Source organism: Symsagittifera roscoffensis, chromosome 5, assembly GCF_963678635.1.
Source record: "Symsagittifera roscoffensis chromosome 5, txSymRosc1.1, whole genome shotgun sequence".
Classification (NCBI taxonomy): domain Eukaryota; kingdom Metazoa; phylum Xenacoelomorpha; order Acoela; family Convolutidae; genus Symsagittifera; species Symsagittifera roscoffensis.
In genome coordinates, this window is record NC_087066.1 from 41,325,638 (window position 1) to 41,338,518 (window position 12,881).

The 12,881-nt window shown below is 34.1% G+C and overlaps 1 protein-coding gene across 1 annotated transcript; it reads left to right on the forward strand.

The window, feature by feature from the left end:
- Window positions 1–6: 6 nt before the first annotated feature.
- Window positions 7–2,862, forward strand: LOC134845922 (kinesin-like protein KIFC3). The gene is made up of 2 exons (XM_063863051.1): window positions 7–761; window positions 2,020–2,862. The coding sequence occupies exons 1-2, from the start codon at window positions 44–46 to the stop codon at window positions 2,802–2,804; spliced, it is 1,503 nt and encodes a 500-aa protein (XP_063719121.1). The 5' UTR covers window positions 7–43; the 3' UTR covers window positions 2,805–2,862.
- The last annotated feature ends 10,019 nt before the right edge of the window (window positions 2,863–12,881 follow it).

Sequence of the window (12,881 nt, forward strand, 5' to 3'; positions counted from 1 at the left end):
CTGTGAGAAGAAATGTAAGGACCTTGAAGATGAACTTGAAGCTATGAATAGAAGCCTAAACTCTGTGAAAGCCGATAAAAAGAACTCGGTTTTCCAACTTCAGGGCGTCCAGAGAGAGAAAACGAGGTTGATGAGAGAGAAAACAGAACTGACCGGTGGTTCTATAAAAAGCGAGCAAGCTGCAAACGCCAAAGGTAAAGGTAAAGACCAAGGAAACACTGGCTCTTTGGCTTCCACATTGGTTGAAACCTCCGAAGGACCCCAAATAACGAAAGAAATGGAGCTCATGATAAAAGGCGCCAATGAAAAAGTCAAAAAAATGGACGAACAGCAAAATAACTTAAAAGATTTTGTGGTGAAAGAGCTGGAAAAGTTAAAAAGCATGCTAAAACAGCTGGCAGAATGTTATCATTTGATGAGAGGTGGAGGAACGAACCTTGGTGCTGAAATCGAAGAAGTTCGAGCTCTTTACCGAAAGGAAATGTTACAAAGGAAACTGCTCTACAACCAGTTACAAGAGTTGCGAGGAAACATTCGTGTGTTCTGCCGAATCAAACCCGACAAGTCGAGTTGCTTGACCGTCTCGGACGAATCGATTTCATTACTGAATGTGCACGGGAAGAAAATGGAGTTTGAATTCGATAAGGTTTACGACCAGTATGTTACGCAGAGTGATATTTTTGAGAATACCAAACCGATCATTACGTCTGCTGTTGATGGCTACAACGTGTGTATTATTGCTTACGGTCAGACTGGCTCAGGTAAAAGTCACTGCATTAACTTTTTTCCACTCCGCCCTTTATTATTTCCCGACAATAACTTTAGAAATCCCTATTCAAAGACACTTGATGTTCTAAATTAGACGCTTCCTCCCCCGTCTCGCGTTACCCCGTCGCGTTAAATTGTAGGCTCTAAAATAAGTATGACTTAAAATTTAAAATGGTAACAATGGGGGGAAAACTGGTAGCAATGATTGAGAGTAGATCGATCGATTAACCCGCCACCCGCATCCAGTTTCAAGCGTTAATAATCGATTATATTACGATTTTAGTACCAGTCTCACTAAAATTGAGAAACAATCGACTTTAATCTATTAATAATCTATTATAATCTCTTTTTTTCAAATCAAATTATAATTAATTATAATCCATTATAATCGATTATTTATTCGTCTATTTTTCGATACAATTATAATCGATTATAATTGATTATAATCCATTATTTTTATTCAAAATTCTATTTCGTTAGTTTTTGCACAAAAATCCATTATAATCGATTATAATTGATTATGATCCCGTTTGTTTGTCCATTTTTGTCTTCGAAGTTGCATCTAAATTGCTTATATTTTATGCTTTTTGTGGACGTTGGTTCGTATGAAAAATTAGCGAAAATTTTTCAAAATTTTCCAATTAATTCATATTTATAAGTTTTTTTTCCATTTTTCCCCCATTAGAGTTGTTTTGTGATGCATATTTTAAGCTTTTATAAACACCAAAACATCAGCAAAATGATTTAGTTTCATGATTGATTCGGAAAAATATCTTTCATCTACCGCGAGAACTTTTCCAGTCATATGAAAGGATCTCTGATCAGATGAACCAAAGTGTTCAAGAGATCTCTCTTTTAGAGATTTTCTTATTGACACAAAAATAATAACCCATAAGATACAATTCGAAAATAGGAAAATTCCGTCAAAATAAGAGATTATAATCGATTATAATCGATTATAATTGATTTTAAGGGTTTTTAGTAAGAACTATAATCAATTATAATCGATTATAAGAGATTATAATCTCTTGGAAAATATCACGATTATAATCAATTATAAATCCCTTAAGGACCTAATTTTGGTAATTATAATCGATTATAATTGTCAAAAAATCATCATAATAATCCGTTATAATCAATTATTTACGCCTAAACTTGGATGCGGGCACCCCTTCCACCTCTCTCTCTCTCTCTCTCTCTCTGAAGTGACGCCTCTCCACATTACAGGATAAAAAGCTTTGATTTACCTAGGAAAAACTTTCACGATGATGGGCCCAGAAAAAGATCCCGGAGTCAATCTGAGGGCGGTGCAGGAACTATTCAGAGTAGCTCGAGAGAAGGTCAAAGTCACGTTCAAAATAACAGCGCAGATGCTTGAAGTCTACAATGAGCAGGTAAAAGACCTGCTTCGAGACCCCAGGGACCCAAACCCGGTAGAAATCATCATCCGTTTCATGGGCAAAACTGTCAAAGTCGAAAACGCCGTCGAAATTGAAATCACAGCTCCTGATGATGTGAAGAAAATGATCAAACGAGGCGAAGTAAATAGACACACAGCTCAAACCAACATGAACACAAATAGTTCCAGGTCCCACTTGTTGCTGAAGATCAATGTTGAAATTACCGATAAAGTCACTGGAGGTCGAACTGTGGGAAGTTTGACCCTTGTTGACCTCGCGGGATCGGAGAAAATAGCAAAGAGCGGAGCTGAAGGTTGGACGCTTATTGAAGCCGCGGCTATTAATAAATCGCTGAGTTCACTTGGTCAAGTTTTTTCAGCTCTTAGATGCAAATCTGTTCACGTGCCCTACAGAAATTCGAAACTTACCCAACTTCTACAACCGTCGCTAGGGGGCGACGCGAAAGCATGCATTTTTGTAAATTGCAGCCCGCTTGACGATAACTCGTCGGAAACTTTGAGCACGCTTGAGTTTGGCCAAAAAGCGAGACAGATTAAAATGGGCAAAGCTCGTCAGAATATCGTCGCCGGACCCAGAAAACCATGGTGGGCCTCGAACAGCCGACCTTTCGATTGAGAGGCGGAGACGTAACCACTTCTCCATCGCTCCCCTAATTTTTCATCAGTAAAACGTTGTTTTTCGAAAATTTAGGCATGTTTAGTCCATAATAAGCGTTATTCAGGACAATGCACCACTTCTGATTGGCATCCGTTTATAACATCAGCCAGTTTTTGAAATGCATAAATTATAAACATGAAAAATGCCTTCAACCATGTTTTACTTTTCAACTTTCCGAAACATGATTTGGAGGCTTAAATTTTATGTAATTAGTGAAGAAAGATCATGAAATTCAAAAATTCTTCAAAAAAGTTTTCAAATTAATCAAATTTAACGACTTTATAAGGAACACGATTCGGCTTGAAGTCCTTAATTTTACGATTCGGCTTGAAATCCCGTCGGCTTGATGTCCGGCACCCCACTTAGTCCAGATTTGAAATCAAAACTCTAAATTTTACAACAAGAGGGGTAATTCAGAAGGCCCTGGGTTTCTTCAATGAACTAAAACTCTGTCATAATTCTTAGAGCAACGAGGGATAAAGTTTTGCAAAAAAACTAACTTTTCAGGGCATAAGAACTATGACAGGATTTATAAATAAGCCGAAATGGTCAGAAGAAAAGATTGATTGCGAAACTATTTAAAATTATTTCAAATTGTTTGCAGAGTTTTACAAGGACGTGAAAAAGAAATTAGCTTCAGGAAAAAAATTGACCATCTCCACATCTGCTCTAAATTCGGCCTGAAAAGATATTGGCCAAAGAATAAAGTGATCACAATTATTAAGAAACTCAATCATTGCTATCAGTGTTTTGCTCTCTGCATTTGAAAATTGAAACAAAATCTCAAAGCTTAGGGCGGAAGAAGTAGAAAAAATCAAATTGACATGTAAGTTGGTACAACAGTGCTTCAATTGTATTCAGCAGAGGACATTGACTCAAAACAATTTTCTGTTGAGTCGTTAGTTAGGACTCACATTCCAGCAAAAAGAAAATCGCAATCGGAGCAGATGATATGCCATATTGAGAACGAGGCAGGAGAACAAACTGAAAACTAAATGCCGTGGTGAATTCCAAGCAACTTGGAAAATAGTGACACTGAACGCAAAAACAATAACGGTTTTCATTGCAAACCCATACCGCTAGGTAAGCTATAAAATTAGTTCACGTTTCTAATTGAGCACGGGTATGAAATTAAAACAAAACTCCAAGTCTTTAATTTATTTTTATTTAAACTGGAATCTGTCTTAAAATGACAAAGATACTAATTTTTTACCTCGCCTAAGTTTATCCTGAAACTTCCTTTTATTGCCTGCAGGCCGAATTTTTGACTTTCTGAGTTTTTAAAAAACTTTTTTGACTTCTCTAAAAAAAATTACCCTGCCAAATTTGATATCCAGGTTTACTCGAAACAACAATTTGAGTGAAATTTCTCCACATAAACGGCCACATCCTGTTTAAAAACTTAAGCCTTCAAAAAAAGCAATTTTTTTTCAAAAAAAAGGGCCATTTTTTGAATTTTTTTGGAAACTTTTTGTCAGTTCTCAGATCAAAAGTTCGGTTGAGAAAATTAGCAGTGGGAGTTATATCTGCATCAGCGGCCACGCTCTAACTTCTGTAGGAAAAAAACGGTAACGATTTCGGAATTGTCAATTAGTTGAGTTTTTGGTCCTTTTTGCAAATTTTCAAACTCTATTTGGGATTAACGGTTTATTTGAAGCTACATGTTAAGGTTTTTCGCATAAATCGATGAGACCTAATTTTTGTACATATATGTTTTATTGAAAAATCAATTTTGTTTATTTTGTGATCATTTTACAGAAACTTCGACAATTTTCTCACCAACTACTCTGCTATATTGGAGATAAACTGCAGGATTAAATCGACGTAACAAGTTATGAACGTTTTTTCTGCAGAAGCGGCAACTCCTTGATGATTTAAGGTTTTGTTAGTTTTTATTAGTTTCCTGAGAAAAATCCCAACTTTGTTTTCTTAGTTATTTCAGCTCTGAAATTTAGATTTGAAATTTAAAGTTTGAGGTCTGAAATTATATCTGAAACATTTCATTCCTAAAGTATCTCAGCGTTGTTTTATTATTTCACAGCCGATTTCAGATCTGAAATTTAGATCTCAAAAAGTTTATTTCAGATCTGAATTAGAACATTTACTAGGTACGGGCTGCAAATTGGAAGATTCAATTTGAACCGAATAGATTTTACTGCCAAGATTAGTGATTCTTACAAATATTTTCAAGTTAAGCAACGCCACAAAAAATTGCTTGCAAAATTTCACTCATATTAGTTGAAAGTCGAGATAGTTCAAATATAGGTCAAGTATGGTAGTTATGCCGAGGTTTGAGCTGGCAATAAATAACTCGGTTGCCTTCTGCTTTCCATCGAAAGAGTCGAGAAAAAAATCAATTTTTATGCAAGGTTATCGAATTTTTTCTGAACTTGGTTGATCCCTTTCAAACTTTTCTTGAGAATTGAGAAGATTGAGACATATGAACATAATGTCGAGAAAGTCGAACCATACAGAGTTTTGACCATAATTGTCGAAATAGATTGAACATCGTCGAGAAAGTCGAAACAAAAGGCAAAAAAATCTCCGCGCTAAATCTAGTACCACAAATAGCTTTCAAATGAGTTCAAAATGTAGATTAGGTCAGGTCAATAATGGCCGGGATTTCTGACTTCAGGTAAAGTTTTTAAAAAAAATGGTCTCAAGGCTGAAAAATATTCTGAAAAAAAATTGGAATTGAATATCTACAATATCATTTAGTTTCAACCACTTTTTCATAAGATTTACACAAATTAATTTTGTAAATCAGAGCTCAAATTCCTTCAATATCCAAGTTTGTTAGGTAAGGAAACGGGAGAGAAATTAAAAAAGTTCTAATTTTTCAATTTTTATTAGCAGCGGGTACTATGTGCACAACAACCGGCTATTCTTGCAAGCAACTGCGATTTGATTCGATGTAAAATAGTTTGTCTTTTATATTATTTCGGAACAATCAGTGGTCAAACTTCAACAAAAATTTATATATAAAACAACAAATCTGAGGAATAAATCAATGTTTTAATAGAATTAGCAAGAAAAGATTTTTTGTATGAGAAAAAAAATTACAGCCCAAACGCAATGTAAAGTACAGAATTACATATCGCATCATGCTATTTATTAATAATATTACGTAAAAAATCTCATCTCAAATTAGAATTGCTTTTTAAGCTTTAGAAAGGACGAAATTTACCGCAAATTAAATTGGCAATTTTCAAACCGCCAAAACATAACAAAAGTTTATGGCCATTCGAATATCTTTTTAAAAATGAGATCAGGACGACGAAAACTTCAGATCGTATTAAACATTCAAAATAGCCTAATTAAAAAGTTAAAGTTTGTCTGAAGAAAAAACCACATCGAGCATGAACATTTTGCACTTTGTCATAATTCAGAAAAAAGTGACATAAATTATCAACTCTTGCAACCACATACTATCGTTACCTTCGAAAACAGATTGTAAACAATTCAGCAATTTTTTGTGGAAGCCTTTGTGGTGGTTTTTTAAATAGAAAACTTAAAATCTTGCGCGTAATAACTTTCTCAACTTGATAAAATTAAATCCCAAAAGATTCCGCCAAAAACGGCAGATTCGTTTGTTTTTGCTTTTCCACAGAAAAAGGTGCCAAAAATTGTTAAGAAATTAGTCTGCCTGACTAAATTAGATCACGTTTAGGAGTCGATACTGAATTAAACCAAAACTTTAGAGAATGGGCAATTAAATTATGTTTGGACTAACTTACAAGCGTTATGAAAGACTGCTTACGCGTTACTATCACAAAAACTCGAATTTTGCTTGTCCCAAATTAGCTAAATTGGCAGTTTTTAAACTCTTATATAGTTTTATCAAAATTCGAAATGAAAAATTACTGGAAAAACTGAGAAAAAAAATGAAAAGATTTTTTTTTTTTTTCGTTTTTCCAGTAATTTTTCAAAAAGGCGCTGAAATGCTGAAAGTTAACTGACAATACTCAAGTAAAACTAAATTGTTTTTTGTTTTAAAATAAGCTGTTGTAAGCTTTTTATCAATGAATACTGTCAGACGTTGCAAATATTTCTCACAAAATTAGGTTCCCAAAATTACTTTTAGATAGGGTGCGATGGTATATGACAGAAAAATTTTTTCAGTCTTGAATTCAAAAAAATATCCGAAAAATTTTTTGTGTCGAGAAACATTATTTTGAGGCTTTGCAATTCAAACACAATTTTATTGAAAACCGGAGCACAGTTAGAAGTCTTCAATAAATTTTTTTTTAATTTTGATACTTAACGTCCAATTTCACAGCATTAGATGACTTCTTCTCATTTTTAAAAGCTTAGTATAAAACAGTTTAAAGATATGCAGATCCACCTTTTAGTATAGGTTTTTTTAAACAGACTGTACTGCCTGTTTATATACGAAATTGTATAAAAAAGTTTGAATTCAGAGATTACTTTTAACAAACATACTTATATATATATATATATATATATATATATATATATATATATATATATATATGTGTGTGTGTGTGTGTGTGTGTGTGTGTGTGTGTGTATAACTTTATATAAATGAAACATTCGATAGCAAAAATGAAATATGAAACAACTCCTTTTTCGCTCTGAACACAAAAAGATTTTGAAATTCCAAGAAAGTCCAATTTTGAAATTTTTGAAGATTTTGTACGCAACTTGCAAAGATATAAAATCAACATGAAACTCAAACAAAAACGTTTGGGATTTTTTAAAGCAAAAAATTTCCTACACCTTATAATGGAGATGCGTGTACTTTAATTTGTGTATGAAACTTTTAAGTGTAAAAATTATTTTTTTGTTCATCTTAGTTGTGATAACAAGTTATTTTTGTGTTTTAGTGTCACTTGTTTTTTCAAAAATTATCTCAGATAATTTTTGAAAATTTTCTGACGCATCCTAACTAGCGCCGAAGAGCCATCAATTTTACGAAAACGCAAAAATTTTAAATAAATTTTTTCAAAAAACATTTTATTCAAATAAGGTTGCTCGATTTTAGCCAAAACTTTGATTATTTCAACTGTCCATTAACGTCTAAAAAATGATTTTCAATAATGATTTTTTTTGAATTTTCACTCACATGCTATGTGAAGTACATAAATTACAATATGATTTTTTTCGCATCTAGAGTTTCTCTAATCAGATCAAAAATATTGCCTCAATTGAAATTTGATTGATACATGAAGCGGATGAATTTGCCACTGAAAGAGATTATAACCAAGAGCTTTACACGAAAATCTCATATGACCAAAAATAGGTTTAGTTTAATTTTTCAGGTTACTTTAGAGCGAGAAAGGATTATTTTAACCTCGTTAGATGTTATCTTAAATTTTGAAAGCAAATAACACCAAAATTTTTGTGGCCAAGATGAATGCAAATCAGTAAAGACCAAAAAAAATTCGAAACAAAAGTTTTGTTCCTTGTTTCGACAAAATTGACAAAGTATTTGTGCTTGTTTTGATTTTTTCTTTTTCTTCTACCAGTTTTGAATTTTTAAACAGCCGTTTTCTGAAATCATCCCGAGCTCCAACTTGACATAATATTTTACCTGTGATGTTTTTTTTGTAAAATTGTGGGGTTTGAAAATTGCCAATTTGCTAACTTTTGATGAGCATCGGTCTCAAAAATGGTTTCCAGTTGAAATGAGGCAAGCTGTTTGGTTCTAATAGTAAGCTTTTAGGCATAAAATGCATCCATTTCTAATTAACAAAGCGTGTGTGAGGACTTTTAAAAATCAGAAAACCAACCGTTTTTATCGCTTTTTCTTATTTTCTTTTGTTTTTATTATTTGAAATTCTGGTTTGGAATTTTTCGAAAAACATTTTATTCTTTCGCTTTTACATTGCTCAGTGCGGCCGAAACTTTCTGTGCTACCTAATTTGATTTTTCTTTATATTCGAATTTTGAATCGTTTTTAGATCAAACTGAACAGTGATAAAGTTAACTGAGTGGCCAGGGAAGTCCTTCCGGGATCCCAGTTTAGACTAACAAGCCTGGGTAATCAATTGCGGGATTTCCAGCTGGCTCCCGGCAAAATGTTTCAAATATGTCTGGTCTTAAATGTGTCTTCCATATAATTATTCGCTTGAACAACCCTTTTGTGTATTGAATTCGAGGCGGATCACTAAGCCGAATGATCCAAGTGCAGAATGCGTCCAACTTCCAAGCATATGAGCAATGTTTACAAAATGAGAAATAAAATAGTAAAAAACTACCTCTAGTTGCCAGCCAGTGGTGGCTATTCCTCGCGCGCGTCGGTTTTCCGCTCCGATATTTTTATTTCATCAATAGTTTTTGTCTCAGAATGGTTAGTGCGCAACACTTATCAGCCCGACGCGGCGGCATTATAGATTTTCTTTCTGCTATAAAGACGCGATCTGCTCTTGGCTCATTTTCCTCTTTTACCAGCCTCCTTCAACTTTTATCTTGTTAGCAAACATCATTATTTCGCTCAATTACAGACACTATCTTCAATCTTGAGTTAATTGCAATCTTAATTGATAGATTGATTTCTTTCTACATTATGTAACTATTTCAAAAAAATGTTGAGAATTTCAAACCTTCCCAACAAGAAATTTAATATAAACTTGTAAAAGGTTTTCAAATTATTTTTTCGAGCTCATGTCAATTGCGAAAATTCATTGGCGTTTTTTTATTGCCTGCTTTTGTATATTGTATTGCAGCAAAGCTCAAACCGACAACCCAGTTTTTTCGTGCATTTAGTAAACGACCGAAAAAGAATGTCATATTTGAGATAAGTTTCAACGAAAGTTTTCGATCATTGGCTAGTTAAAAAGTCGAAATTTGTCTGAAGAAAAAAACCCAACCCGAGCACAAATATTCCGTTACTTTCTTATCGAAAGTCGGAACAATAACAGCAAAAAATTGTTTATTATCCTAGTTGCTCTGCAGACTCTCCAAGACAAAAGCGCCCTCAAACAAATTCCGCACTCTAGCTAGGATTAAATTCCAAACAATTTTTGATTCCCAAATCTTCATCTACAACTACTCCCTAAAATATCAAACTGCAATATAGATCAACTATTGGCAACATGTACCCCTAGTAATCAAGCAAATGCACTTTCAACTAAATCTCTGAGCAAACTGCAATTAAACTGTCATGAAATCTCTGGTGAAGCAACACTCAAATAGCAGCATTAATGAGCGAATAAAATATAGCACCCCCTCGTTAGGTGCTAACTAAACTAAGATTAGAAAAAACCTGCCGCTAAGGCGATGCGGTCTTCTTACTGCTGTTAAAAAAAATTTTACTCCTCGAGGAACTTGAAACTGCAAAATGGTCTGCTAATTCACTCTTTTCGATTTCTTTCATAGAACCAGCTTAAAGCAGAACTTTATATATGCAAATCGTTAATAGTTTGACAAAAATTCTGTCAACACCTACAATTTTACGTGCATTTACTTTCTTAATTCTATCAGCAAACGTCTTCTCAGCGAATGTCAGCAAAAATGCCGCCCGTTTTAATGATCCTGGCGGCTCTATCGGGGACAAAGTGGTGCCAGTCAAAAGAAAAATTACTGCTTACCAACAGGATTGTAAATTTTCAACCAATCAGATTTTTAGAAAAGTGCGACAAGTTTGTGTTAGTTGAACGCTCTATGCAAAAACGCAAAGACAATGTGACAAACAGCAAAAAGTGTCCTCCCAGTTGCTTGATGATAGAGTACACTGCCCATCCGGTTGCAATTAGTTTCAGGTTTTTCATCATTGCACTTTTTGGCTGATACTGTTTTTCTATCATTCCGTCAGAAAAATTACCGGATTCCACAACCAAAACTATCCTCAACCTCAAATTGTTATTAGAATTTTTAATGAAAAAATATTTCATTATGACTCGGAATTTGCCTGGAGAACAAAAGCTCACAAATTAGATCAAAATACGTCTTACAAAAAGTCGATAAACAATGAACAATGTCTGGCCTATCATTCAAATGGCTTTGCTAGCACATATAATGCTTCTTACGGCAAGTGTTGCAATCTCCATAGTGTGGATTCCGCAATGAACAAAAATGTTAATCATAGATTTTTGATGAATCGAAGTATTTGTGCTTGTTTTGATTTTTTCTTTTTCTTCTACCAGTTTTGAATTTTTAAACAGCCGTTTTCTGAAATCATCCCGAGCTCCAACTTGACATAATATTTTACCTGTGATGTTTTTTTTTGTAAAATTGTGGGGTTTGAAAATTGCCAATTTGCTAACTTTTGATGAGCATCGGTCTCAAAAATGGTTTCCAGTTGAAATGAGGCAAGCTGTTTGGTTCTAATAGTAAGCTTTTAGGCATAAAATGCATCCATTTCTAATTAACAAAGCGTGTGTGAGGACTTTTAAAAATCAGAAAACCAACCGTTTTTATCGCTTTTTCTTATTTTCTTTTGTTTTTATTATTTGAAATTCTGGTTTGGAATTTTTCGAAAAACATTTTATTCTTTCGCTTTTACATTGCTCAGTGCGGCCGAAACTTTCTGTGCTACTTAATTTGATTTTTCTTTATATTCGAATTTTGAATCGTTTTTAGATCAAACTGAACAGTGATAAAGTTAACTGAGTGGCCAGGGAAGTCCTTCCGGGATCCCAGTTTAGACTAACAAGCCTGGGTAATCAATTGCGGGATTTCCAGCTGGCTCCCGGCAAAATGTTTCAAATATGTCTGGTCTTAAATGTGTCTTCCATATAATTATTCGCTTGAACAACCCTTTTGTGTATTGAATTCGAGGCGGATCACTAAGCCGAATGATCCAAGTGCAGAATGCGTCCAACTTCCAAGCATATGAGCAATGTTTACAAAATGAGAAATAAAATAGTAAAAAACTACCTCTAGTTGCCAGCCAGTGGTGGCTATTCCTCGCGCGCGTCGGTTTTCCGCTCCGATATTTTTATTTCATCAATAGTTTTTGTCTCAGAATGGTTAATGCGCAACACTTATCAGCCCGACGCGGCGGCATTATAGATTTTCTTTCTGCTATAAAGACGCGATCTGCTCTTGGCTCATTTTCCTCTTTTACCAGCCTCCTTCAACTTTTATCTTATTAGCAAACATCATTATTTCGCTCAATTACAGACACTATCTTCAATCTTGAGTTAATTGCAATCTTAATTGATAGATTGATTTCTTTCTACATTATGTAACTATTTCAAAAAAATGTTGAGAATTTCAAACGTTCCCAACAAGAAATTTAATATAAACTTGTAAAAGGTTTTCAAATTATTTTTTCGAGCTCATGTCAATTGCGAAAATTCATTGGCGTTTTTTATTGCCTGCTTTTGTATATTGTATTGCAGCAAAGCTCAAACCGACAACCCAGTTTTTTCGTGCATTTAGTAAACGACCGAAAAAGAATGTCATATTTGAGATAAGTTTCAACGAAAGTTTTCGATCATTGGCTAGTTAAAAAGTCGAAATTTGTCTGAAGAAAAAAACCCAACCCGAGCACAAATATTCCGTTACTTTCTTATCGAAAGTCGGAACAATAACAGCAAAAAATTGTTTATTATCCTAGTTGCTCTGCAGACTCTCCAAGACAAAAGCGCCCTCAAACAAATTCCGCACTCTAGCTAGGATTAAATTCCAAACAATTTTTGATTCCCAAATCTTCATCTACAACTACTCCCTAAAATATCAAACTGCAATATAGATCAACTATTGGCAACATGTACCCCTAGTAATCAAGCAAATGCACTTTCAACTAAATCTCTGAGCAAACTGCAATTAAACTGTCATGAAATCTCTGGTGAAGCAACACTCAAATAGCAGCATTAATGAGCGAATAAAATATAGCACCCCCTCGTTAGGTGCTAACTAAACTAAGATTAGAAAAAACCTGCCGCTAAGGCGATGCGGTCTTCTTACTGCTGTTAAAAAAAATTTTACTCCTCGAGGAACTTGAAACTGCAAAATGGTCTGCTAATTCACTCTTTTCGATTTCTTTCATAGAACCAGCTTAAAGCAGAACTTTATATATGCAAATCGTTAATAGTTTGACAAAAATTCTGTCAACACCTACAATTT